We start from the raw sequence: 27029 nt of genomic DNA on the forward strand, positions 1-27029 counted from the left end.
ATCACGAATCTAGTTTGTCATTAAGAATGACGAGTAAAGTTTGTAATTAAGAATAGTGGTTCCTTATTTAAAATTACAGTGTGTTTTTGTCATAAATCACATATTCTAATATAAAATTTTAATATTAAATAATTGCATTAAATTGATAATTTTTTTTTTTTTTTTTTTTTTTTTTTGCTGATTTGTATTTAAACTGAATCAGCTAAAGCTACATTTGGAACTGAATCTGAAATAGAATATGAACTGAATCAGCTGAATCTGGAACTGAATCTGAAATCAGATATACATTGCATTTAAAAGATAATCCAGTGTTACATTACAACCAAAAAAAGGATAAATTCATTTTGCATTTACAACTCAAAATCACACTTAAAAATTTGAACTGAAGCATTCAATCTAGCTAGGTCTCTCCTATAGGATTACAGAAGTTTTTGGCCATCTAATCGACCTAGTGAAACATCTCCAAAGTACTCCATATACATCGTATAACATCCCACTTGGATCCATTATTTCATTAACGAGGCAGTTATATTCGGCATTGCTGGGTGGCGTGGTAAAAGCAACAAAAGTACTTGCAACAGCTCCCTTCAGTTCCTCACAAAGCAATACGTAAGGGAGATGTCGAGTAATCCCAGTATCCCGTGTAAGAAGATTGCCAATTTAGTTTAAAACACCCCCAACAAACATCAAACCTATAAAATGTTACAGCATTAAAGGTATATAACCAAAACATGAAGAATCGTTTTCTAAGAGAGACAATGAAGATGTGGAAACAATCTAGGTACGAGCTAGAAAGGGAGACAAACTTATACTCTTCCCCTGAGGGTCATGGACTCGTAGGGGATTCAGTTGTCCAAGTAATAAAAACTTGTGTAGATTGCCTAGTAGAAATATGACAACTAGAGGGTGATAAAAAAAAATTCTGAATACATGATCAAAAATTCATCTGTGAATCGTACAGATCTGTACAACTGCGCACATGAATAGCCACATTGAACTCCTTTGTGAAATTAACCTGCTCTAAAAATTATTGTGGAATTATATGATGCCTAATAGTCAAGGAAAAAAAAATTAAACAACCATTCTACTTGGACGTACATCACTTGATGCATTCAGCAAATGTCACACGACAGAAATCATAATAGTATAGCAAGTATTTGGGTATAAATTGGTTGACCTTGCATAATTTATCTCAAATATTATTCATACTCTACCATTAGCATACACGTATTCCTATTAATTAAATTAAATTAAATTTATAGAAAGCTTCACCTGCAGACAAGAGCTAGTGGAGGTATGATCATGTCTTCCTGCATCTAGCTTTGTTTGCAAATAAGATACACCGGCACCAAAGAATGTAACAGTACCCCAAACTTTGATGCGCAACCTTAGGTAGTATTCAGGTACTGTAAAGGACAAGAATATTCATCAATTTAGGTAGTATTCCAGTACTAAAAAGTCGAAATAAGCAACATACTAGGGACAGAGATATTCGTGGCTTTAACAACAGTAACAATTAGCTCATGTGATGGTATGCATAGCTACAGGCCTCCAGAATGTTATGTTCACATCTAGAATGTGCACGTTTCTGGGGAATAATACTAAATTTGCATTCATTTTAACCATACTAATTGCAAACAGTTTAAAGTAGAAATGCAATTTTTTTTATCAAATGTTGGCTTGACCATTTAAGAATCATCAAGACTTGAAGCCAGTTTATGTCAACGAATTCTGGAAATTTTATTTTGCTATTTTGCTTATGAGACTCAACCAGTTAAGCAACTAATGGTATCACTAAGTCATATAGCGGAATTAACATGTACACACTTAGCCTTTTTCTACTAAGATTGAATTGGTACGCCATCGCAAGAGAACATCGAAACTAACTCAGCCAACCAAAGAGCATTACATTATATGATAATCTAAACGCAAGACATAATCTCAACCGAATCTTTAAAAAATCAAAAAGAAAATGGATCTCTGCACAAGAATCACTGTATCCTACTTCAAAGTCTCAACTCACAAATAAAAAACTCAACATATGTCCTAAGCCCTATGACGCATTGAGTTATTATGACTATTAACATGAGCAATGAAACAAGAAAACAAAGACAACCCTAATGGTAACTGGTGCTGCAAAACGTTCTTCAAAAATATACATAAATAAAATTAAAAATCAATGAAATGTCAAGAAAATACTTACTCTCGGTGGATGCAAATCGAACACAAAACAACTGTTCTTTCAATTCACCATCAGAGTAATCAGTAGCGTGCCATACACATGATTTCTCATTCTCTATATGTTATTGAATATAAATTGTTGGTAACACTACAAATCAAAATCACAAAAAAACCCTTAATCAAACCTTACAGATGAAATCAACACATCAAGTAAACCCAAAATCAATTCAATACTTATCAAAAAAAAAAAAAAAATCAATTCAATGCTTTCTCAGTCTGTTTATGTTTAAGAATCTTCGCAGTTCTAACTCTTCAATTTTCCATTGATTTCCATCTTTATCAAATCGGTACAGTTTCACGTTTTTAGAATTACAACACCATCAAAGCGAAAGTACAACTAAAATCCAAATCAATCGAAAGAAATCAAATCGAAAAATCAATAGGTAGAGAAGGAGATTTGGAAAATAGATACATACAGATCGAGAAGAACATCGTCTACCTCCATTACCTCATCATCTGCAAAAGGAACTATAGCTAATTAGCTAGGGTTTTCAATGTTTTTGATAAAAGAAGTATGAAAGCCGAATGATCTGGGTGATAAGGCCGAGGCGAGGGTCATCTCCATACAAGCGAATAAAAAGTGCTCAAAAACTACTTCACTTTTGATTCCGGGTCTGTGAGAATAGGACCGATATATGACTATGCGAAAGACTTATGGCAAATTAGACTTATGACCAACCATTTTCAGACTTACAAAAACACGTTAGTACGTGGCTAGCCATTTTTGGGTGCACAATAGAAGATTAGTAGTGGGCGCATAGAAACTAAAATATTTATCGCCTTTTTTCCATTATTTAATGGTTCATAGCTAAATCACATACCTGTTAAATTACCATGTTTCAGAATGACGGTCTTTTTATGTTAAATGATGGACCCCACTATTTTCATGTTATATGACGGTATTTGTTTGTAAAATATTATTCACGTAATTAATTTGTCATTTAAAAGTGTGATTAATAGCTCTTTCTGGACTAGTGAAAATGAATGTCACTCTCTACATGTTTTGTGCGTTGATGTTGAACCGGATCACCAGACATGTAGACAGCACTCACATTGTCACAATACACCAGAGTAGCCCGCTGTAATGGCATATGTAACTCAAGAAGTAAATTCCGTAGCCAGGTTGTTTCAGCCACAGCATTAGCAACACCCCTGTATTCTGCTTCAGCGCTGGAGCGGGACACCGTTGCTTGACGTTTGGATGACCAAGAGACAAGATTGTCTCCAAGAAAAATGCAGTAACCAGATGTTGATCGGCGTGAGTCAGGACAACCCTCCCAATCAGCATCAGAATAGGCGGTGAGGCCAGAAATATTCGAAACCGATAAAGACAAACCATGATCAATAGTGCCCTGAAGGTATCGAATAATGCGCTTAATGGCTTGCATGTGTGGCTCCCGAGGGTCATGCATAAATAAACATACCTGCTGAACCGCATAAGATATATCCGGTCGAGTGAAAGGGAGGTATTGTAACGCTCCGGCCAGACTGCGGTATAAAGTAGGATCCGAAAGTGTTGGTCCAGAAGTAGCACTGCGCTTAGAATGTGTGTCGACCGGAGTTGCTACTGGATTGCAGTTCTTCATGGATGCACGAGAAATGATGTCCTTTGTGTAGAGTGACTTAGATAAAAACAACCCTGAGGAAGAACGAGAAGCAGTAATACCCAAAAAATGATGTAACGGGCCAAGATCAGTCATAGAAAATTCCAGTTTTATCAGGTCGATAAAGCGGGCTAGGAGAGCATCAGTAGAGGCAGTGAGTATGATATCATCAACATATAGTAATAAATATGCAGTGTCCCGGCCGGACCGGTAAATAAAAAGAGATGGATCACAAACACTACCCCGAAAACCACAACCTGTGATGAAAGTCGCAAACCTCTGGAACCACGCCCGAGGCGCCTGTTTGAGACCATAAAGAGATCGGCGAAGACGACAAACATAATCAGGTCGAGCAGGGTCAACAAATCCCGGAGGTTGATGCATATAAACTGTCTCAGACAAGTCCCCATGTAGAAAAGCATTCTTGACGTCCAATTGGTGAATCAGCCAAGATCTTGATGTGGCAATGCTGAGAACGGTACGAATGGTGGCAGGCTTAACAACCGGACTGAAAGTATCAAAACAATCAACTCTAACCTGTTATGATTTACCACTGGCAACAAGACGGGCTTTGTGTCGCTGCAATGTACCATCTGCATTAAACTTGTGACGAAATAACCACATGGAACGAATAACATGAGATCTAATAGGTCGTGGTACTAAGTCCAAAGTTTTAGTTTTTAACATAGCAATAAACTCATCTAGCATGGCCTTGGTCCAGTTGGGATCCCTAAGAGCATAAAGGTGAGATTTTGGCAGATAGGAGATATGCTGTTGTGTCTGAACATTGAGATTCAATCGGTGAATGGGACGGAAGATGCCACGGGAGGCACGAGTAACAGGGCGAGAGGAGTTGGCCGGAGTGCCAGGCGGAGCGGAAGATGGAGGCGTGACCGCCTGGATAGTGCAGTCAGGCGCTGTTGCAGTGACAATACGCACTGAAGTGTTGCTGTCAGGAGCTGTGGCAGCTGACTGCTGCTGTGGGGGAATGTGGAGGTGAGGTGTTGTAGGAGAACGACGATGAGGAGGTGTGTAGGGATGCACTGCAGGAGAAGGTGCATGTGCAGTGGCGGAAGATGGAGGAGCAACGACTGGGCACTGCTGTGTAGCGGAAGAAGAAACTGACGTAGTGGCGGAAGGTGGCTGGACATGAGGGATTAGGAGCGGAGGATGAGGAGATGTTGGGTAACGGAAGCGAATGGGAAGAAGAGTGGAAGATGGTGCGGAAGGAGAGTCTTGACAATTTGATGGAATAGATACATTTTCCTTGAATGGAAAAACGTTTTCATCAAACGTCACATGACGAGACAAGATGATTTTGTTAGTGGCTAAGTCGAGACATCGATATCCACGGTGATGTGTTGGAAAACCAAGAAAAACACACCTAGTGGAACGAGGAGAAAGCTTATGAGTAGTGGTAGCGGAAAAATTTGGATAGCAAAGGCAACCAAAAGTACGAATATGAGAGTACGTTGGTTGACGTCGATAGAGAATGGACACCGGAGAAGAGAAATTTAGGATTTTGGAAGGAAGAATGTTGTGGAGGTAGACGGGCATATGTAGGGAGTCGGCCCAATATTTGAGAGGGACTGATGCATGAGACATAAGCGTGCGAGTGATGTCATCGACACGACGAATCATTCGCTCAGCTTTGCCGTTTTGAGAGGAGGTATGAGGGCATGAGAAACGGAAAACTAACCCATTTTCGTGAGCAAAATCATGAAAAGATGAGTTGTCGAATTCACGACCCATGTCACACTGAAAAGATTTGATTTCTCGTTCAAACTGAGTTTTAACGAAAAAACGAAATTCCAAGAACTTGGTATAAACTTGGGATTTTAATTTGAGAGGATAGATCCATAGATAATTTGTGAAGTCGTCTAACAATATAAGATAGTGATTAAAACCAGTCTCAACATGTAATGGTGAGGTCCATAAGTCGCTATGAATGATATCAAAAGGAGCAAAAGTAACAGAATTTGATTCAAAAAATGGCAGACGAACATGTTTACTAACTTGACAGGAATGACAAAGTTTGGTAGACTGATTTTTATTACATTGAATTGAAGAGTTTGCACGTAAATTATCTAAGATAGCTTTCCCTGGGTGGCCAAGGCGGCTGTGCCAAATATCATGAGAGCACACGGCAAGGGATATAGGACGAGACAGAGACGATGTTGAAGGTGATACGGCAGAAGCAGTAATAGGGTAAAGCTCCCAAGAACTGTTACATCGAAGGAGAATCTTCCTCGAATTCAAATCCTTCACAGAAAAGCCAAACGGATCAAATTCAACAGACACATGATTATCAGTGGTGAATTTAGGAACAGAAACCAAGTTTTTGATTATGTCGGGAGCAACAAGAGTATCTTTGAGCTTTAGGGTGCGGGATGGAATATCTATGAACTTGGTACCAGAGGCAGTGACTGGAATACTGTGACCATTGCTAACTAAGATGGAACGAATATTACTAGTATTAAAAACAGTATTTAAAGTACCTGAATCCGCAGTGAGATGCGATGTGGCACAGGTATCCATATAGAAAGCGTCGTCAGGTGAGTATAAACTCATGGAGCTGTACGCTTCGGCAATGTCACTGGTTTGAAGATATTCCGTGGATGGAGTTAGATATGCCTGTGCACGTCCAGCGTTAGAGGTTCGACCGCGTGACTGACCATTACGGCCACGGCCTTGGAAGGAACCGCGGCTGGGAGGTGGCTGCCAAGGTGTTGCCGGAGGTGCTGTATGGTACGGACAAGGTGGCGCTGCCCATTGTGGTGGACAGTGGCTGTTGTACGTTGGATGGGGTGCACCGTAGAGCTGGTAGGGGTACGGTGGCGTTGGCAGCAGGGGCGGTTCTGTGGATGGAGCAGAGGAGCGATGGCCACCGCGTCTGGCAGGACCACCGCGCTGTGAGCGCTGGTTGCTGCGGTCTGTGGGTGGAGCTGCAGCGGCAAGAGCAGTAGGTGCAGACTGAGATTGCTGTTGGGAGCGGAGAATCTCTTCGGTACGTAGCTGGGATCGAGCGGCATCAAACGTCGGCATAGATTGTTGGATAAAAGAGGCTACCGTGTTGTATTCCTCCGGAAGGCCGTTGACAAGTTGAATCACAAGTCGTTTATCATCCATGGGAAAGTCAAGATCAAGTAATCTATCGGACGGGGATTTAAGCTTATCGCAGTAATCATCAATACTAGTGCAATCAATAAACTTAAGATTGACAAACTTACGTTCAAGAGTCACACCGCGATTACCTTTGTTGTCTTGAAAGAGTTTCTTGAGATGATTCCAAATCTCTTTAGCAGTTTTGCCAGATTTTAGGACGGTGAGCATTAAATCCTTGGCCATGGTGGAGAACATCCATTGACGACAGAGAGCGCCAAGTTGGAGCACGGTGTCGGCGTCAACATCTGGTGGTGGTGCAGATCCATTGATGAGAAAAAGAAGGCGATGAGCCTGAAGATGGAGTTCAAACAGAAAAATCCAAAATGAGTATTCATCCTGTTTGATGTCTAGGATAATAGGGATTAGGGTTTTGATGTTGTTAATAGCAAATGCCGGATGGACTGTCTTTTTATCTTCTGCCATTGTTGTTGTTGGTGAAGAAGATGAAGAAGAAGAGGATCGGCTAGTACGTTGATACCATGTCAGAGTTTTGGTAAAACACCTTTACCCCATTCGAGAGATAATGGCCATATATATTATTATGGTTTTGGTCAATTAAATAGAATATCCTGTGACCCTAAATAGGGCAAAGTATCTTCTATTAGAATATATACGGTCGGAAAATCATTAATTAATTAAAAGGTGCTTAATTATTGTAAACCTTCTGCTCTCTCTCTCTCTCTCTCTCTCAGTCCCATCAGTCATCAATCTCTCCATTGCTGCTTCTTCTTCTCTTTGGAAGCTGTTCAGGTAAACCCTTTTCTCCGTCTTCCTCTGGGTTTCAAGATTATCAAAGATCTTACAGAAATCCTTTCTAAAAGTTATGTTTTTTCCGGTGATTGAAGTTGGATTTTTCTCTGCTTTAGTGAATGTTTTTCTTTTTATATATGTGAATGTTAAATAGATCCATCTACATTCTTTACATTGATACTTTGATATTAGTAAAAGTTCAAACTTTTCATGGATTTGGGGGAGGACTTGAAATTAGTACTGAATATGGATATTTTTTGTTACCACAAAAATTGATGATGATAATTGTGTTTTTTGTCATAATCATGTGCCTGAAAGATTGTTGAATAGATTATATTGCTTTGTGGGCATGGAAATTCAGGAATTAATTGAGTAATCTTTAATTTTATGATCTGATAAACCCTGATCCTAGGAGGAATTCATCGAAATCGCTAGCAACTGCGCCGGGTTATTGTTAATTGCATTCATACTTTTTGGGTCATATTAACTGACCTCTTCCTCGAGCATTGGTTTCAGCGTGTTCAGCTATATGTACTGCATTGAGTTGATCGATCTCTTCCTCGAGCATTGACACTGTATTTCTGGCCGTTTTTAATTGAATGCAGGGTGCCTGGATTTGCTTTCTACCTGCACACATGATGAATACTGGGTTTGTAGACAATGCATTTCGTCCTTTAGATCTAGGCAATTTTCCTCCCTGGCATATCACTGTTACTGTTGCTGGCGGGGAGACACGTCATATCAACATCCCATATCCGATGACTAACAATGTGATTGGTCTTCCTCTTAGTTTGGGTGTTCCTGAGGTAATAACTTGTTTGTCGCTTTTATATGATTTCCATAGTGTTGGTCTTCTCTGAACCTTACATACTTTATTTTAGGTAATAGCTGGCCGTTATGAAGTGTTGCTACGTATGGTGCAGGGTATGAGAGATCTCATTACTGGCATAGTTCGAGATTTAGCTCAATGCCAGCAGGATGCAGCTCACTTCAGGGAGGATGCAGCTCGCTTTAGGCAGGATGCAATTCGTTTTAAGCAGGATGCAGCTCGCTGTCTCCAGGATGCAAACCGTTACTATTGTGAGCTTGAGAAGTTGAAGTTCAGAATGGGTGGTAAAGTGGTGGTTTCTAAGGTCTTAATGGTATGTTCCTCCATTTGGAATTTGTTTCAGCTTTATTTTATTGCTGCCTTTTTAGACCCTTTTCCGCAAAATACGACAACTGTATAAGACCGGCTGCTAGTTCTGGTGCAGTACAGCACTCCGGCAGACACTTGTTCAGTTCTCATTCTCTTCCCGTCTCTCGCTCATACACAGACACACTCTCAGACTTTACAGAAATTATGGTCGTTTCTTTATCTCTCGTATTCTTTCCAGACTGAACCAATCAAATTCTTCTTCTACATTTTACAGTCTCCGGTTTCTTCATCAAAAAAGAGGAAGTTGGGTACAGAGGAATCTGGCCTTAGTGAAACACAGGAAGTTTGTATTGAGAAACCTGAGCACCTGCCTCCACCAAAATCCAAAGATTGGCCTTCCATCCAGGAATCTGTTATAGAAAAGAATATGGTTGAGTCGGATGAGGTGCCCCGACGCGAAGATGTCCAAACTGAGAAGGTTGAATTCGTTGCAGGGGTTGTGCCTATCAGGGAATCTGTTGATGCTTCAACAATATGTACCTCAGCCAACTGCCTGAATGTTGACTCCTGGTCAACATTAAGTAATTTGAATTCCATAGATGTCACTCCTTCCCTCGTAGCTTCAACAATTGTTTCAGGTCAAGGGGAAGATGAAGGGTTTGAATATGCAGAGAACTTAAAGTCAGATGACTTACCCCTTACTAGTGTGAAGCATTCGCAGGGTGAAAATGTCCCCACTTATGTGCACACTGAGCAGGTTGCATCCGTTGCAGGGGTTATGCTTGTTGAGGAACCTGTTGATGCTACAATGATCTCTACGTCCGTCAATTGCCTGACTGCTGACTGCACAACATTAACTATTTCGACTCCTATATGTACCGCTCCTACCCTCATAGAGTCCACAAGCGTTTCTAGTCGAGTGGGAGATGAATGGCATGAGGATGTGGAGAACTTGAAGTTGGATGCCTTACCCCTTGCTAGTGTGAAGCGTTCTAGGAGCGAAGATGTTCCCACAAGTGCATCACTAATTTGTTCTGATGTGCGAACTGAGCAGGTTGCATCCGTTGCAGGGGCACTTGTCGTTTGGGAACCTGTTGATGCTACAATGACCTCTACCTCCGCCAATTGCCAGACTGGTAATTTCACAGCATTAACTATTTCGACTCCTGCTGATAACACTCTTCCCCTCATAGTGCCTACAAGTGTATCTAGTCGAGTGGGGGATGAATGGTTTGAAAATGTGGACAATTTCAGGATCCCAAAAGTATATGCAGATTTGTATAAGAAGATCTTTAGCAAGCATGGGCATATGGCGACTAAAAAGGTCATCAGGTCCAATGATGACATACTACTTGCAGCTGTTACTAGCTTGATGAAGATTGTCTCTAGGATGGAAACTATACGGGGCGTGGATTTGAGTGTAAAGCTGATAGAAAGTTGGGAAGGACACATTGGAGATGCTGAGACCTTGCAATTTAATATCAAGTGGCTTCGTGAGATATTCACTAAACTCAAAAACTCTTGGAAGTCGTCTTTCAAGATAGATAAAGAAGTTGAAATCCGTGAACAAGTATTGGATGCAACACAGGTGGAGTATGCTGGTCTTCGTTCAAGAAAAGACGAACTTGAGACGGAACTTCTGGAGGTGACTATGAAAATTAGGGAATTTGAAGGTAAGATTTCATCTGAACGCGAAGCTATCCAAGTAAAGATGGCAGAGAAAAACATATTTTTGTTTAAGCCTGTTCTGGGGAATTTGTTTAATCTGGAGATTACAAATTGATTGCCGCCGCGTCCGTAGTATGTTATTAAAACCGTCAGAGATTGAAACTCGTCTGTACAGTAATCTATTGTGTGGTTGTAAGTAGTATATGTATTCAGTGTTTCTGCTACGAAACATGGATGGTTCTTGTCATTTAAAGGTGTTTTTTTGAGGGTGACATCTGAATCTGAGTCTGACTCATGTCTAACGGTTGTTCATTTTGAGGTGTCTGAAAAGTCTGACAAATGGTTTACATTAAAAACATTGCAAGGCAAGCTGCATGACATTTTGATAACCATTGTGGAAAGTTGCATTTCTGGGATCCTCGAGATGTTTACATGTCTATAATGCAATGTCCATCCGGATGCCCTTGTATCACGACCAACTAGCATGAGCTTGTTTATTTGCATCTGGCTCAGAATCTGAATATGACTCGATCATCTGAAATAATTCTAGTCTGAGTTACCAAAGATCAATGCAACTTTCCAAAATACACTCGCCCTGCAGTGCTTGTTGCACATGTATATCTATGGTGTCCATTCAAACACCTAGTATCCTCAAAATGGTGCAGTTTTTGAGGATGTTAATATAGCTGGTGAAGTATTTGAATCCGACTCGACATCTGACTCGGACTGGCTGTTCTTTTTTTTTCTTCTAATGCCTGACTCGAGGTCTGATTCATCTCATAATCTGACTCGCTCAGCAATCAAATCTTCGATTCAGACATACTGAGTCAGAATCAGATATAATGAGTCAGATACAAATGAGTCACTTGATAAGAACAAGAATACGGAAATCATTAATTAAAAGGTACTTAGTTTAAATGAGACGCATCATTAAATTTGCAGTTGGGGTAAAGAGAGAAGCCATAAATCTTAAACTCTCTGCACTTCACTCAGTGTCAAGTCTTATCATTCATCACTCTCCATAGCTGCTTCTTCTTCTCATTCATAGCTGTTCAGGTAAACCCTCCTGTCTCTTTTCCTCTGGGTTCCAAGATTCTCAAAGATTGTTCAGAAATCCTTTCTAAAAGTTAGGTTTTTTGGGTGATTGAAGTTGTGAAAAGTTTGTATTTTTGTATGTGAATGTTGTTAAATAGATCCATCTGCATGCCTAAGTGAGCCTCATCCTTTACATTGATCATACTTTGATAGTAGATTAGTTGTAAAACTTCAAACTTTTCATGGAAATAGTACTAAAAATTAGTTGTAAAACTTCAAACTTTTCATGGAAATAGTACTAAAAATGTGTTTTTTTGATCATAATGATGTGCCTGAAAGTGATTGTGGGTATGGAAATTCAGGAATTAATACAGTAATTTTTAGTATTATTTTCTTATAAAATCTAATCGTAGAGGGGAAATTCATCCAAATTTCTAGTAATTACTCCGAGTTACTGTTACTACATTGTTTCTCGAAAACAAAAGAATTAGCTCATGTTCATTTTCTTTTTGTGGTACCTGGCAAAACTACGGTTTTGAGGGTCTCCGCCGTTTGCATTTGTTTCAGCGTGTTAAGCGAGCTATCAGTCCCTTATCTACTGTATTGTTGACCCCTTTCATGATTTATGTCCACTTTTTCTTGAATGTAGGGTGTCTGGCTTTGCTTACCACCTGCACACATGACGAATAATGAAATTCGTCCTTTAGATCTAGGAAATTTTCCTCCCTGGAAAATCATTGTCACTCTTGCTGGTGGGGAGACACGTCGGATCAACATCCCACATCCATTGGGTAACCCTGGAAAATCATTGTCACTCTTGCGCCATTGGCACATGCCAAGCGACCCTTGTAACCTAGCATGCCAAGCCGTGCAAACCTAGGGCCAAATCTGCTACGTGCGCCATTGGCACATGTCATGCAACACTTGCATTTTGGCATTACCAGTTGATATAAAATCAAGGTGAACATAAACCAATTGACAATCTGGACTTATATTCCCGAAGAACATCCTAGATTAATCAATCACCTCTCAACAAACCGCCTGTGTCAGGGAATCAATGTTGTTGCGGTAGATACCGGCGGCAGTTTCCATTCTGGATGCCTAAATTGGTTTTTGCACAAAGATTAAGGAAAACAGAGAGAGGATTTTTTTTTTCCAAAATTACCCCAAACTAGTATCTAAGATACATAATTTTTACATATCTAATTTTTTGGTCTTTCCTTGGGTCATAAGTCCGCCGTGGATGTTTTTACGCATATACAGAGCCTACATACCTGTATTATATCGCGGGGATGTATACTAGGAGTCATTGTATCACAATCATTTGCGTCTCGCGAAGACATGCTGGAATTGTGGTTGTTCAGGTTCATAAGTTTTCACCACCATCAACCACCGATTACCACCACCACCACCGCCCACCACCGTCGATTACCACCACCATCACCTCTGATTATCACCACCACCAACCACCGATTACCACCACCTCCTCCCACTACTCTCGGTGTTGATATCTCAGGTGTCACCGTGCAGCCAGTTAATACCATCAATGTATCTCGTGGAATTGCTTCCTCTACTACCAGCACCAGCCGAGCAGGAGATGTTCCAGTAAGTTTCAAATTAACAACAATGTAGAACTGTTTTTGGAATCAAGTGGTCTACACTGATGATGTCTCACGTGCAAGTGAGTCTGAGCACGGATCTTTTGGTTCGGATGCTCACAAACAAGTAATACAGTCAAGAAACTTCTTTTTGTTGCACTATATATGTGCGATTACGACTCCACATCGTAACATGATGGGTCTTCAAAACTGTTAAGTAGTTATATTGGAAATAAGTTCCCAACAATTATCCGCATTTTAAATTACACAAAACATTAGAAGTATACGTGAATGACATGTTAGTAAAGAGTAAAGAAGCTAAAGACCATATACAAGACCTGAGGGAGATTTTTGAACAAATGCGGCAGTATAACATTAAATTGAATCCTGAGAAGTGTATTATTGGAGTTGCATCGGGAAATTTTTTAGGTTACATTGTATCAAAGGAAGGAATATAGGTTGATCCAGACTCGATGCCAGCAGGATGCAGCTTGCTTTTGGCATGATGCAGCTCGTTTTAGGCAGGAAGCAGCTTGCTTTTGGCAGGATGCAAACCGTTTTTATTGTGAGCTTGAGGAGTTGAAGTCCAGAATGGGTGGTAACGCGGTGGTTTCTCAGGACTTAATGGTATGTTTCTCTATTTGAATCTTGTTTCAATAATTTATCGCTGCCTCTTTAGACCTTTTGTTGCAAATTAGCACAACTTTATAAGACCGACTGCTAGTTATGTACAGTACAGAAAATAATTGTTCAGTTCTCATTCTCTTACCCTCTCTCGCTTACACACACTCATTTTTGCTATCTAATTCTTCCAGACTTTACAGAAATTATGGTTGTTTACCAATCAAATTCTTCTTCACATTTTACAGGCTCCGGTTTCTCCATCAAAAAAGAGGAAGTTGGGTACAGAGGGATCTAGCCTTAGTGAAACACAGGAAGTTTGTATTGAGAAACATGAGCATCTACCTCCACGAAAATCGAATGACAGGCCTGCCATCCCTGTTCTCCTGGTCCAGAAATCTGTTATAGAAGAGAATATGGATGAGTCGGATGACTTGCCCCAACGCGAAGATGTCCCCACAAGTACAGCACTAGTTTGTTCTGATTTGCAAACTGAGAAGGTTGAATCCGCTGCTGGGGTTGTGCCCGGAGGGGAATCTGTTGATGCTTCAGTGCCGCGTACCTCACCGAACTGCCTGATTGTTGACTCCACAACATTAATTATTTTGAATTCTGTAGATATCACTCCTCCCCTCATAGCGTCCACAAATGTTTCTGGTCAAGGGGAAGATGAAGAGTTTGAATATGTGGAGAACTTGAAGTCGGATGACTTACCCCTTACTAATGTGAAGCGTTCGCAGGGCGAAGATGCCCCCACTGATGTGCAAATTGAGCAGGTTGCATCCGTTGCAGGGGTTATGATGTATTTAGTGTTTCTACTAGGAAAATATGAACAGGTTTTATTATGCCCAGGTGTTTATGTCATGTTGACATGAGAATCTGATTCTAGTCTGAACTGAAGTATCAGTCTGACAAATATTAGAATCTCCAAATTACACACCCTGCAGTACTTATTGCACATGTATATCTATGGTGCAATGTCCATCCAAGCACCTTGTATCCTCAAAATGGTGCCACTTTTGAGGATATTAACATAGCTGGTGCAATGTTTGAATCTGCCTTGGCATCTGACTGGTGCAATGTCTGAATCTGACTCATTATATGACTTCAGATCGTAATTTTCTAATGCCCGACTCGAGGTCCAATTCAGCTCATAATCTGACTCGTCCAGCATATAGTACAGTATATCATTTCATAATTTTGAAGTCCGAGATGTGCTGAGTCAGATTCAGACATAGTGAGTCAGATAACATGAGTCGGATAAGAACAAAAATATGCACGGCCCGGAAATCATAGGTGTACTTATATTTTAAGCTGTTTGGAAAGGGAGAGGCCATAAATTCTGAACTCTCTGCACTTCACTGTCTCTCTCAGGTCTCCATAGCTGCTGCTTCTTCTCATTTAAAGCTGTTTAGGTAAACCCTCCTCTCTTTCTTCCTCTGGGTTTCAAGATTCTCAAAGATTTTGCAGAAATCCTTTCTAAAAGTTAGGTTTTTTTTTGGTGATTAATTGAAGTTAGATTTTCTCTGCTTTAATGGTGATTGAAGTATTTTTATATGTGAATGTTGTTAAAATACACCCATCTCCCTAAATGAGTCTCATCTCTAAGTTTGTAAAACTTCAAACTTTTCATGGATTTGGGGGAGGACTTGAAATTAGTACTGAAAATGGTTGTTTCGCCACAAAATTGATGCTGATAAATATGTTTTGTGTGATAATATTGTGCCTGAAATTGATTGGAAAGTGTTGAATGGATTATATTGCTTTGTGGGTATGGAATTACAGGAATGAATCGAGTAATTTGTTTTTATGATCCTGGGGGGAAATTCATAGAAATCTCTAGTAATTACCAAGGAATTAATCACATTCATACTTTTGGCTTCTTATTAACTGACCTCTCATGATATCTGGATGTGCCTTTATTCCTACATTGTTTCTTTAATGAAAAAATTAGCTCATGTTCATTTTGTTGTGATACCTGCAAAACTTTCATTCGGAGGGTCTCGGCTGTTTGCGTTGGCTTTAGCGTGTTAAGCTATCCCTTCATGTACTGTATTGTTGATGTCTTCCATAACCTTTGATGCTGTTATTTCTACCCATTTTTCCTTGAATGCAGCGTGTTAATACTTTTGTTGAATCTGATGCAGGGGTTGTGCCCGTCGGGGATTGTATTCATGCTACAATGACCTCTACCTCCACCAATTGCCTGACTGTTGACTCCACAACATTAACTATTTCGACTCCAATATACCTCACTCCTCCCCTTGTAGAGTCCACAAGCGTTTCTGGTCAAGGGGAACATGGAGGGTTTGAATGTGTGCAGAACTGTGAGTCGGAATCGGATGACATACCCTTTACCAATGTGGAGCATTCGCCAGGCAGAGATTTAGTAATATCTCCGAGTTACTGTTAATCGCATTCATAGTTTTCGGTTCTTATTAACTGACCTCTCATGCTTTATGAATGTGTACTACACTGTTTCTCGAATAAAAGAATTAGCTCATGTTGATTTTTTTTTTTTTTTTTGTGGTACCTGGCAAAACTTTCATTTGGGGGTCTCGGCCGTTGGCGTTGGCTTCAACTTGTGAAGCTACCCCTTACTGTATTCTTGATCTCTTCCCTGGCCTTTGAATGCAGGGTGCCTGGCCTAAGTGGCCTTCCTTTCCTCCTGCTCAAATGATGGATAATGGGGATGTGGACAACAATTTTCATCATTTAGATCTCGGCGCTTTACCTCCTTGGCAGCTCACTGTTACCCTTGCTGATGGGAAGAAGTAATATATCAAAATCCCGTACTCGGAGGGAACCCATGTTGTTGGTCTCCCACTTGGTTTGGATATTCCTGAAGTAAGAACTTCTTCCATTGCATTTTTTAGGCTTTACCACTTCTGTTGTAATTTGTAAGCAACTTTGTTTCGTTTTGAATTTTAGGTGATAGCATCCAACTACAAAACCTTATTGTGTATGGTAAACGGTATGACCTCCGTCATAACCAGTCTAACTCTAAAGCTAGAACGACAAGAGAAGGTTGCTGCTCGCTATTTGGAGAATGTGAATCGCTACCGCCTTGAACTTGAGGAGTTGAAGCGCACACTAGATGGTGGTCAGGAGGTTCCTCAGGTACTGATGGTTTGCCTTTCTTATAGGTTTCATTTACAAATTCGCTCATTTTCTTTCCAGGCTCATCCAATCGAATTTTTCTTCCACATTTCACAGACTCCTGCTTCTCCATCAAAAAAGAGGAAGTTGAGTACGGTGGAATCTGGCCCTTGTGATACACAGGCAGTTTTTATTGAGAAACCTGAGCACCTGCCTCCACCAAAACCCAATTATTGGCCTGCCACCGCTGTTCTCCTGGTCCAGGAATCTGTTATAGAAGAGAATATGGAGGAGTTGGATGACTTACCCCTTCCTAGAGTGAAACGTTCGCGATGCCAAGATGTCCCCACAAGTGCATCACTAATTTGTTCTGAGAAGCAAACTGAGAAGGTTGATTCTGTTGCAGGGGTTGTGCCTGTCGGGGAATCTGTTGATGCTACAACGACCTCTACCTCTGGCAATTGCCCAACTGCTGACTCCGCAACATTATGTAGTTCGACTCCTGTAGAATCCACTAGTGTTTCTAGTCCGGTGGGAGATGAGTGGTTCGAATATGTGGAGAATTTCAAGATCCCAAAAGTGTACGCAGATTTGTATAAGAAAATATCTAGCAAGTATGGGCATATGTTGACTAAGAAGGTTATCAAGTCCAGTTACGCTATACGACTTGTATGCATTACTAGCTTGATGGAGATTGCCTCTAGGATGGAAACTGTGCGGGGTGTTGATTTGAATGCAGTATTGCTAGAAAGTTGGGAAGGAGACATTAAAGTTGCCGAGACCTTGCAATTCAGTATTGAATGTCTTCGTGAGATCTTTGGTCGACTTAAGAGCTCTTGGAAGACGTCTTTCAGCATAGATGAAGAGGTTGAAAGCCGTGAGCAAGTATTGGATGCAGAACAGGTGAATTATGTTGGTCTGATTTCAAGAAAATATGAACTCGAGAAGGAACTTCTAGATGTGAAGATTGACATTAAGAAATCTGAAGCAAAGATTTCATCTGAGCGAGAAGCAATTCGAACAAAGATGGCAGAGAAATTCATTTTCTTGTTTGAACTTTGAACCTGTTCTGTGGAATTTGTTCGGTTAAGGTTACAAAATGATTGTAGGTTGGTAACAAAAAAATTCTAACTTGCTTTTTGTACATAAATGATGAGTAAAAACAAGCAGTAGGAACTAGAATGACAAATCTTAAGAGTTATCAAAGATCAATGCAACTCTCCAAAATACACTCACCCTGCAGTGCTTGCTGTACATGTATATCTATGTTGCAGTGTTCGAGGATAGCTGGTGCAATGGACTAGATATCTGACTGATGCAATGTCTGAATCTGACTCAACATATGACTTCAACTCGTTTAGTTTTTTTTTTTCAATTTTCAGATGCCTAACTCGAGGTCGGATTCACCTCATAATCTAGCTCGTTCAACGTATGTCAAATTAGATTCAAAATTTTAACACAACAGCTAATGAGATTATTATCTGATTCAGATATAATAAGTCAGACAAAATGAGTCAGATTCAGACGGATAAGAACAAGAATAAGTACGGTCGGGAAATCATTAATTAAACCTGTAATTAAAAAGTACTTATATATTATACTAAATGAGATCATTAATTTGTAGTTGGGAAAGTGAGAAGCCATAAATTTAAGTCTCTGCACTTCACTCCCCCTTTCAGTCTCATCAGTCATTCACTCTCTCCATAGCTGCCTGCTTCATCTTCTTCTCATTCAAAGCTGTTCAGGTAAACCCTTCTCTCTCTCTTCTTCTGGGTTTTCAAGTTTCTCAAAGATTTTTCATAAATCCTTTTTAAAGTTAGGTTTTTTAAGCGATTGAAGTTATAATAAGTTTGTATTTGTGAATGTTGTTCAATAGATCCTTAAATGAGTCTCATACTTTTACATTGATATTTTACTAGTAGTGGAAGTTCAAACTTTTCATGGATTTGGGGGTCTTGAAATTAGTTGATGATTATAAATGTGTCTTCTGTGATAATGATGTGCCTGAAAGAGATATGAAATTGTTGAATTGATTATCTCTAGTAATTACTTTTAATCACATTCATACTTTTTGGATTCATCTTAACTGACCGCTCATGCTTTATGAATGCGTCTGTATTCCTACATTGTTTCTTTTATAAAAAAAATTTAGCTCATGTTCATTGTTTTGTGGTAATTGCAAAACTTTCATCTGGAGGGGTCTCGGCCGTTTGCGTTGAGCTATCCCTTTATGCACTATATTGTTGATCTCTTCCATAACCTTTGACACTGTTATTTGTAACCATTTTCCCTTGAATGCGGGCTGCCTGGCCTTCATTTCGTCCTGCTCAAATTATGGATAATGGGGATGTGTACAAAAACCTCCGTCCTTTAGATCTCGGCGCATTACCTCCTTGGGACATCACCGTTACCCTTGCTAATGGTGGGATGCAAAATATCAAGATCCCGTACTCGGAGGGTGCCCATGTTGTTGGTCTCCCCCTTGGTTCGGATGTTCCTAAAGTAAGAACTGCTTCTATTGCTTTTTGAGGTTTTAGTTTCCACTTCTGTTGTAAGCAACTTTGTTTCTTTTCATTTATCAGGTGATTGCATCCAACTACAAAACCTTGTTGTGTATGGTAAATGGCATGACTTCTATCATTACTGATCTAACTCTAAAGTTAGATCGACAACAGAAGGTTGCTGCTCGCCATTTGGACAAAATGAGTCGCTACCGCGTTGAACTTGAGGGGTGGAAACGCACAGTAGGTCATGGTATGGCGGTTCTTCAGGTAATGATGGTATGCACTTTCTGATAAGTTATGTTTACGGAAATTCTGGCTGTTTCTGTATCTTTCATTTTCTTTCCCGGCTCAATCAATCAAATTCTTCTTGCACATTTTACAGGCTCCTGTTTCTCCATCCAAAAAGAGGAAGCTCAGTACAGAGGAATCTGGTCCTTGTGATACACAGGAAGTTTGTATTGAGAAACCTGAGCACCTGCCTCCACCAACATCTAGTGATAAGCCGGCCATCCCTGCTCTCCTGGTCCAGGAATCTGTCATAGAAGAGGATATGGATGAGTCAGATGACTTACCCCTTACTAGAGCGAAGCGTTTGCGAGGCGAAAATCTCCCCTCAAGTGCATCACTAACTTGTTCTAATGTGCAAACTGAGAAGGTTGAATCTGTTGCAGGGGTTGTGCCTGTTGGGGAATCTGTTGATGCTACAATGACCTCTACCTCCACCAAATGCCAGACTGTTGACTCCACAGCATTACCTATTTCGACTCCTATGGAAATCATTATTCCTCCCGTCGTAGAGTCCACAAGTGCTTCTGGTCAAGGGGAAGATGAAGGGTTAAAAGATGCGGAGAACTTGAAGTTGGATGACTTACCCCTTTCTAGTATGAAGCGTTCTGGGAGCGAAAATGTCCCCACAAGTGCATCACTAATTTGTTCTGAGGTGAAAACTGAGAAGGTTGAATCCGTTCCAGGGGCACTTGTTGTTTGGGAACCTGTTGATGCTACAATGACCTCTACCTCTGCCAATTGCCAGACTGTTAACTGCACAGCATTAACCAATTCGACTCCTGCTGATAACACTCTGCCCCTCATACTGCCTACAAGTGTTTCTAGTCGAGTGGGAGATGAATGGTTTGAATATGTGGACAATTTCAGGATCCCAAAAGTATACGCAGATTTGTATAAGAAGATCTTTAGCAAGCATGGGCATATGGCGACTAAGAAGGTCATCAGGTCCAATGATGACATACTACTTGCAGCTGTTATTAGCTTGATGAAGATTGTCTCTAGGATGGAAACTATACGGGGTGTCGATTTGGGTGTAGTGCTGCTTGAAAGTTGGGAAGGAGACATTGGAGATGCTGAGACCTTGCAATTTAATATTGAGTGGCTTCGTAAGATATTCAATACACTCAAGAACTCTTGGAAGTCGTCTTTCTTGATAGATAAAGAAGTTGAAAGCCGTGAACGAGTCTTGGATGCAACGCAGGTGGAGTATGCTGGTCTTCGTTCAAGAAAAGACGAACTTGAGACGGAACTTCTGGAGGTGACTATGAAAATTAGGGAATTTGAAGGTAAGATTTCATCTGAACGGGAAGGTATCCAAGTAAAGATGGCAGAGAAAAACACATTTTTGTTTGAGCCTGTTCTTGGGAATTTGTTTAATCTGGAGCTTACAAATTGATTGGAGATGCATCCATAGTATGTTGCTAAAACCGTCAGGGATCGAAACTCGTATATACAGTAACCTATATTACGTATTTAGTGTTTCTGCTATGCTAGGAAACATGGATTCTTTTTGTTGTGTAAAGGTGTGCGTTTCATGGTAACATCTGAAACTGATTCTAATCTGAGTTTAAATCTTGAGTAACTGTTTTCTTTGTTCTTGGATGTGTCTGATTTAAGTCTGACAAATATTAGAGTATCAAAATGCAGCTTTTCAAAATACCCAACCCTGCAATTTTCCTTCAAGGCAAAAGCTGCACAAACCATTGACCATTGTGGTCCTGCTATGGTGCAGCACTAGTTGTGCATATCTATGATGCAGTGACCATTCCTGGTTTGAAACGGAATAAGCTGCTAAGAAATGAGCCAATTCCATAGCATCCTTTTTGACAAATTGAAATTCAGCGGAATTAAACTTGCCTGAGACCGTCTTTAATCCTGCTAGTGCTAATAGTATTCTTTATGCGCCGGGGGAAGTCGAGAGTGATAGTGCTTCAGAGTGTAGATGATGTTTAACGTATCTCCCACATCCCACCGATAAAAATGTCTCAGTGACCTTTACGGATAACGAAGCCCCACAGGCCTCAGCCTCAACAGGAGGAGTGAAGCTTAGTTCTGGTCTGGCAACACAGAGCGACTATCTCTGGCTGCAATTGCAGTAGTCGCATATCCCTACCTTACGATCAGCAGTCCCTTCGAAGTTTATTTCTATCTTGTTAGAAGTTGGAGCCAGTTTATGCGAATCTCCATATATTTGTTGGCTTCAATGGGTCTTCATCCCATTTGTTTGGCGTTGGCTTCAATGGGTCTTCATCCCATTTGTTTGGCTCTTGAAATTAGATCCTGCGAGAACCATCGAGTGGTCTGTTGGTCTCACGCTCCCTCCCATTAGGGATGTTCGGGATCAAACTCATAGGTGTAGTTCTAAGGACCACCATTTTATCTTATCAAAAAAAAAAAAAAAAGTTTAGATCCCGCACTTTGGTGCTTTCTTCTCCCGGTTAATTTGAGGCCTACTCAAATTATTTGACGCCTATCATTGAAAGTTAAAATAAGACTTTTTGAAATAAAATAAAAATCCCTTTATCCACCTATTTTTGTTAATGGATAATGTGCCCCTGATTAATTTGTATTAATGAATCACGTTAGTTGTTAATTAACTCTGTGTTACATGTAAGATTAATTAGTCTTAATTGATCATTGAAACATTAATTAGTTTTAGAATCCGATTTTTTTCCAACGTCAATCAAGAATCGGTGGGTATGATGGCACACGTACGCCTAGTCTGGATTGGTATTCTTTATCCACCAAGAACACAAACAAACGGCAGATATTGGTTCGTATAAAGGAGATGTGGAAGCTCATATAAATCAAATATTATCCACATTCATCAGGGAAATTTCATTCAATAAGCGGTTCGCGGATATAGGTAGACATAAAGGATGATTCTAACAAAGAATCGGTGGATATGGGATCTCGTATAAACCAATTGTGATACATTTTTTACAAACAAACTTTTAGGGAATTTCACTCATTCCAAATCAATTTAACTTACTTTCATAGGCATCACGGTCACACGTAACATATGCAACAAGCCTTTTAGTCATTAGGCGTGTAGATACCAAAGATACGATTCGCCACGTGGACGAAGGAGAAGACCCGTGTCATTCAAGGGAATCCTGCCGAAAGATCTTGCACTGCTCCCCGAAAATCCTTGTCAAATCAAGTCAGGAACATCATTATTAAGTGACTGGCGAAATGAAAAACCATGTTCGAGATATCACATTAAGGCGAGGTAACTCACTTGAAGAGTCTAAGTTGCGAAACAGGGACTTAGATCGGGGATTCGAAAGAATAATAAGCGACTGACACTTCGTCGAATTAAGATCTTTCAAAAAGGATGAGGCACCATAATACCTTAACTAGGAGGCGAAATAAGACCTCGTAGAGCAACAAGTAACAAAATTTTACCTAAGACAATTCGGGTTAAAGGACCCAGCGAGGAAGACAATTAGAGCAACAAGTAAGGAACCCGGCGAGGAAGGTAAACCAGAAAGAAATAAAGGCAAAACTACCAAAATCAACTAATAACAAATGATAAACTGACTGGTATGACTCTGTCTTGGTCAGCTAATGCTTAACAAGAACAAGAGGCAAGTATATACTTTTATATTTTGTGTTCTTCTTTAGCATTATCTTCGCAAGACTCAACATTTTCAAGTATATACTTGACACATAAGAGGCAAGCAAAATAAGGAAAGTAACATTATTTACAATGACACAATGGAGGCATTAAGTAAAGGCAATTACATTATTTACAAAGAGAATATCCTGTCCCCCAAGCTTGGGAGCGCCCAGTCGAAATAAAGTTAGAAAAGGTTACAACATTAGTCTTCTTCCTCGTCATCATCACCCGATTCTTGGGAGCAATGGCGAAGACCAGTCCCGACATTGCCAGCTTTCTGAATTAAAGGGGTCTTGCCTTCAGAGTCATTAACTTGGAGATCTTCGTCCGTTTATGTCTCCTCATCAGTAGAAATTGGCTCATTTGCGGCAGGTTCATCATCGAAAAATATTTCGAGCACCAGAGGTACGCGAGGAATGCCGCGAGAATCACAGAACTCATTAAAGAGTTTTACCTTGTCATTAGTGAGATCCTCGTTCAAATATCGAACATCGTCTTGAAGAGTAGATATCTTCTCGGAGAGATTGTCTTTCTCGCGAGACAGAATAGAAACCTTCTCCTTAAGCCCTTTCTCAGACCCTAAAGAAGCAGAGGAAGGTATAAACTAAGGGTGCACACGGTACGGTTCGGCTCGGTTCTTGCCGAGACCGAGTACCTGTACCTTACACCCTTCGGTACCAAAAAAATGGACCGGTTCCGGTACCGAGTACCTCGGTTCCGGTTCCATTCTGGACCGGCCGGTTCCGGTCGGTACCGGTTCCGGTTCCATTGCATTCTTGTCATGTTGTGTGCTCGTTGGTATAATGCGTGTGAAGAACTAAAAGGGATCTTCCGGTCTTGGTTGTGAAATATGTGGGTGGGTAGTAGCAAAAAGAAGTAAGAATGTGTGTAAATAGAACCTGAGTTGGTTGTTTTTTGAAGGTCATCTTTCATTTGATTGTGAGAGTAGAAACTGAGTAGTAGTAAAGGGTTTATAGGAAATCATCTCCAATTTGTACGTGTTTGTTAGCTCAGCTCTGTATTTAGCTCTACTAATTTAACTTTGTCCTTGTTTTAATTTCGATGGAGTGTTCCAACACACGGTACTAAGTATTCTACACATTTATCTTAGTTACTTTGAATGACAAAAACTCACAAATTACTCTATTGTGATTTGGCAGAATGCCTCTATAATGCCAGTGTCCTGCACATAATCGATTTAGCATATAAACTTCGAAGTTTGAAACATAGCTAATTCTCTTTAATTTTTCAGCAGCTATTTTGTTCTGAGTATTTTATGTGTACCATATTTCAGTTCTGTAGAGAGACTGTATTTCTTCATTTCGAGGATCTGGACATTGATTCCACTTTTATTTTTTTGTGCTGGACAGCAAAAAAGTACTATCCTTCGAGACAACGTCTCACTCTTCCCCTCAGTCCTGGATCCAAAGACAAACCTACTGTGCTCAACTCCAAGACGAATTTATCCGATTACTGTGATGCTAAGAAGGATAACCTGACAGTGGTGTTCAATGATCTTGGTCCACAGGTTTCGTACCAAATACTTTTCTTCTGGGAATATGTCGGCCCTCTCGTCATCTATCCTCTCTTTTACTACTTACCAGTGTACAAGTTCTTAGGCTACAAAGAGGAGCGTGTAATTCATCCAGTCCAGACCTATGCCATGTACTACTGGTGTTTCCACTACTTCAAACGTATTATGGAAACATTCTTTGTTCACAGATTTAGCCATGCCACTTCTCCCATTTCAAATGTCTTTAGGAACTGCACTTACTATTGGTCTTTTGGCGCTTTCATAGCTTACTATGTGAATCACCCACTTGATACCGAAGTTCTTATTCGGGACTTCGGTCCGGTACGGGACGGTTCATGTGTTGGACCGTGTACCTGTACCCCCAGAGCTCGGTTCCTATTTTTGGGACCGGTACTTGTACCTTGTACCTCGGTTCGGTCCAATATCAGGTACGGTTCCATCGGTTCCGGTTCGGTCCGTCGGTCCGGCTCGGTTCCTGTGCACCCTTAGTATAAACCAAATGAGAGAATGGGCACGCTACTTTTGAAAGAACTAAGGAAACATTAAAGCAATTCAATAAATAGAACCTACCACGAAGCTCACTTATCTGATTCTCCAAGTTGGACGAGTTCCTTTTCTCATCTGCGAGTTATCCCCTCAGTTGGGAGACTTGAACACTAGACTTCTCTAGTAGTTCGTCGGACGCGCGAAGTTCCATGAGATGAGCCCCGTCCCGATTGTGCCCCTAAATTGAAGATATATCAGAAAATTCTGAGAAATATGGAAGAGGGAGAAAATTCAGGCTTAACGTTTTTAAACTCACTGTAGTTGCAGGAAATCCTACACTACACCCCTCATATGATTTCATTAATACTCAACCCATTTTTAGATTTTTAATCTTAATTTTATTGATGAACCTTTGAATATTATTACAAGAAAAGATAAAAGAATCAAGAATAACCTCTGCTCTAGACTTTCTCTCTCCTATTTACTTATTTCTTTCTCAAAAAAGATCTCTCCCCTTTCTTCCCAGTTGAACGACTATTTATAGGGAAATACATAGTGGATGACAGCTAATCTGTCCTTTATTTTCGGATATGGCTTGCGATATTCTCGCAACCTTACAAATGTTAATCTCGCAAACTCTCTAATTTTCGCAAGATCATCACATCTTTCTCATGATTTTAGTTGATGTCGTTTATTATATCATTTCTGAAATTGTTATGCGACGCTGTTGTATTGTGTTGTTGATAATTTCGCTGAAATATTATTGCTGCGAGATTCTGATCCTACATCTTGCGTCTTCTCATATCTTCTCAGCAAAGTAGAGAATGATGTGAGAAATTCCACAACTGTTCCTCTCTTCATATTCTACATTTATCACACGTATTCTTTCTTCCATCCGAATCTTGACACGTCTTCTGTAGCCGCTGCTTTTCAACCGCTCATGTCTTTTCATCTTAATGGTGTTTATTTCTTCGAGTAAAAAAAATCTTCCTTATATATTCTTCTTACTATTCTTTTCACTTTCTTTTTACTTTCTCTTCTCTTTTAATTCTCTCATCTCTGCAACTCTATTGTTCTTCCGTAAATTTCGCTACTGTAGTTCTTCCTTCTTCAATCTTCTTACTTTTCATTTATTCCCATACTCTATATTCAAATATGCCTCCAAGTGGCCATAAACATGAGAAAAACTTAAAATACGTCCAAAAAGATCTTGCAGAGAAAGGTTTCACACTTTCTACCATTCCTGATGAAAGTGCCAAATCAATTCTTTCTATCAAACTTTTTTCTGATCAATATTGTGATGATCAATCAATCATAATTTCGCTAGGTCAAATTCTCGCAGGTCTCCCCATTCCTCTTTACGACCCAGATATCCCTCTGTTCTATGAAATTCTCCCTCATTCGGGATTTTCGCGAGATATTTTCCAGTTGAGTGGGGATTGCATCCTTCTGATGCTAGAGTTCGCTAATCGTGGTGTTGGAAAAGGATCTATATACTCCAAAGAACTTAGGGATCCTAAATTCGCAGACTTAGAAATAATTGCTGAAAAATATACAGTAGCGAGCTTCTTTGAAAATTATGAATTGATTTCCATGAAGAAAGAAAATACTCGTTGGGGTATTCGTTTGAAAAGGAAAGATAATATTGATGAAGAGAAAATACTTATGCAAGATAT

At 40.1% G+C, this 27029-nt stretch overlaps 3 protein-coding genes and 1 long non-coding RNA gene across 11 annotated transcripts; 3 read left to right on the forward strand and 1 right to left on the reverse strand.

Annotated features, from left to right (window-relative positions):
* Positions 1 to 257: 257 nt before the first annotated feature.
* Positions 258 to 2816, reverse strand: LOC113313417. The gene is made up of 4 exons (XR_003341827.1): positions 2658 to 2816; positions 2204 to 2329; positions 1273 to 1406; positions 258 to 692 (listed from the first exon to the last, which is right to left on the reverse strand). It is a non-coding gene; the product is annotated as an uncharacterized LOC113313417 (long non-coding RNA).
* Positions 2817 to 7629: 4813 nt separating this feature from the next.
* On the forward strand, positions 7630 to 10922 carry LOC113313877. 3 transcript variants are annotated; one of them, XM_026562659.1, is made up of 5 exons: positions 7630 to 7760; positions 8366 to 8566; positions 8642 to 8902; positions 9173 to 10034; positions 10153 to 10534. In XM_026562659.1, exons 2-5 carry the CDS (start codon positions 8396 to 8398, stop codon positions 10269 to 10271), a joined length of 1413 nt encoding a protein of 470 aa, XP_026418444.1. In that variant the 5' UTR covers positions 7630 to 7760; positions 8366 to 8395; the 3' UTR covers positions 10272 to 10534. The 3 variants fall into 3 exon arrangements, with proteins under 3 accessions (XP_026418444.1, XP_026418442.1, XP_026418443.1); XM_026562657.1 differs by having other exon boundaries at positions 9173 to 10922; XM_026562658.1 differs by having other exon boundaries at positions 8684 to 8902; positions 9173 to 10922.
* Positions 10923 to 15152: 4230 nt separating this feature from the next.
* Positions 15153 to 18137, forward strand: LOC113314457. 3 transcript variants are annotated; one of them, XM_026563245.1, is made up of 5 exons: positions 15153 to 15235; positions 15968 to 16209; positions 16458 to 16667; positions 16752 to 16940; positions 17037 to 18137. In XM_026563245.1, the coding sequence occupies exons 4-5, from the start codon at positions 16785 to 16787 to the stop codon at positions 17979 to 17981; spliced, it is 1101 nt and encodes a 366-aa protein (XP_026419030.1). In that variant the 5' UTR covers positions 15153 to 15235; positions 15968 to 16209; positions 16458 to 16667; positions 16752 to 16784; the 3' UTR covers positions 17982 to 18137. The 3 variants fall into 3 exon arrangements, with proteins under 3 accessions (XP_026419030.1, XP_026419031.1, XP_026419029.1); XM_026563246.1 differs by having other exon boundaries at positions 15968 to 16147; XM_026563244.1 differs by having other exon boundaries at positions 15968 to 16667.
* A 394-nt stretch (positions 18138 to 18531) lies between these two features.
* Positions 18532 to 21305, forward strand: LOC113314339. Of its 4 annotated transcripts, none has more exons than XM_026563137.1 (4): positions 18532 to 18664; positions 19294 to 19421; positions 19502 to 19699; positions 19806 to 21305. In XM_026563137.1, exons 2-4 carry the CDS (start codon positions 19347 to 19349, stop codon positions 21105 to 21107), a joined length of 1575 nt encoding a protein of 524 aa, XP_026418922.1. In that variant the 5' UTR covers positions 18532 to 18664; positions 19294 to 19346; the 3' UTR covers positions 21108 to 21305. The 4 variants fall into 4 exon arrangements, with proteins under 4 accessions (XP_026418922.1, XP_026418923.1, XP_026418920.1 ...); XM_026563138.1 differs by having other exon boundaries at positions 19502 to 19690; XM_026563135.1 differs by lacking the exon at positions 18532 to 18664 and having other exon boundaries at positions 18682 to 19421.
* Positions 21306 to 27029: the final 5724 nt, after the last annotated feature.

The sequence above is a fragment of the Papaver somniferum genome, chromosome 9 (genome assembly GCF_003573695.1).
Source record: "Papaver somniferum cultivar HN1 chromosome 9, ASM357369v1, whole genome shotgun sequence".
Classification (NCBI taxonomy): Eukaryota; Viridiplantae; Streptophyta; class Magnoliopsida; order Ranunculales; family Papaveraceae; genus Papaver; species Papaver somniferum.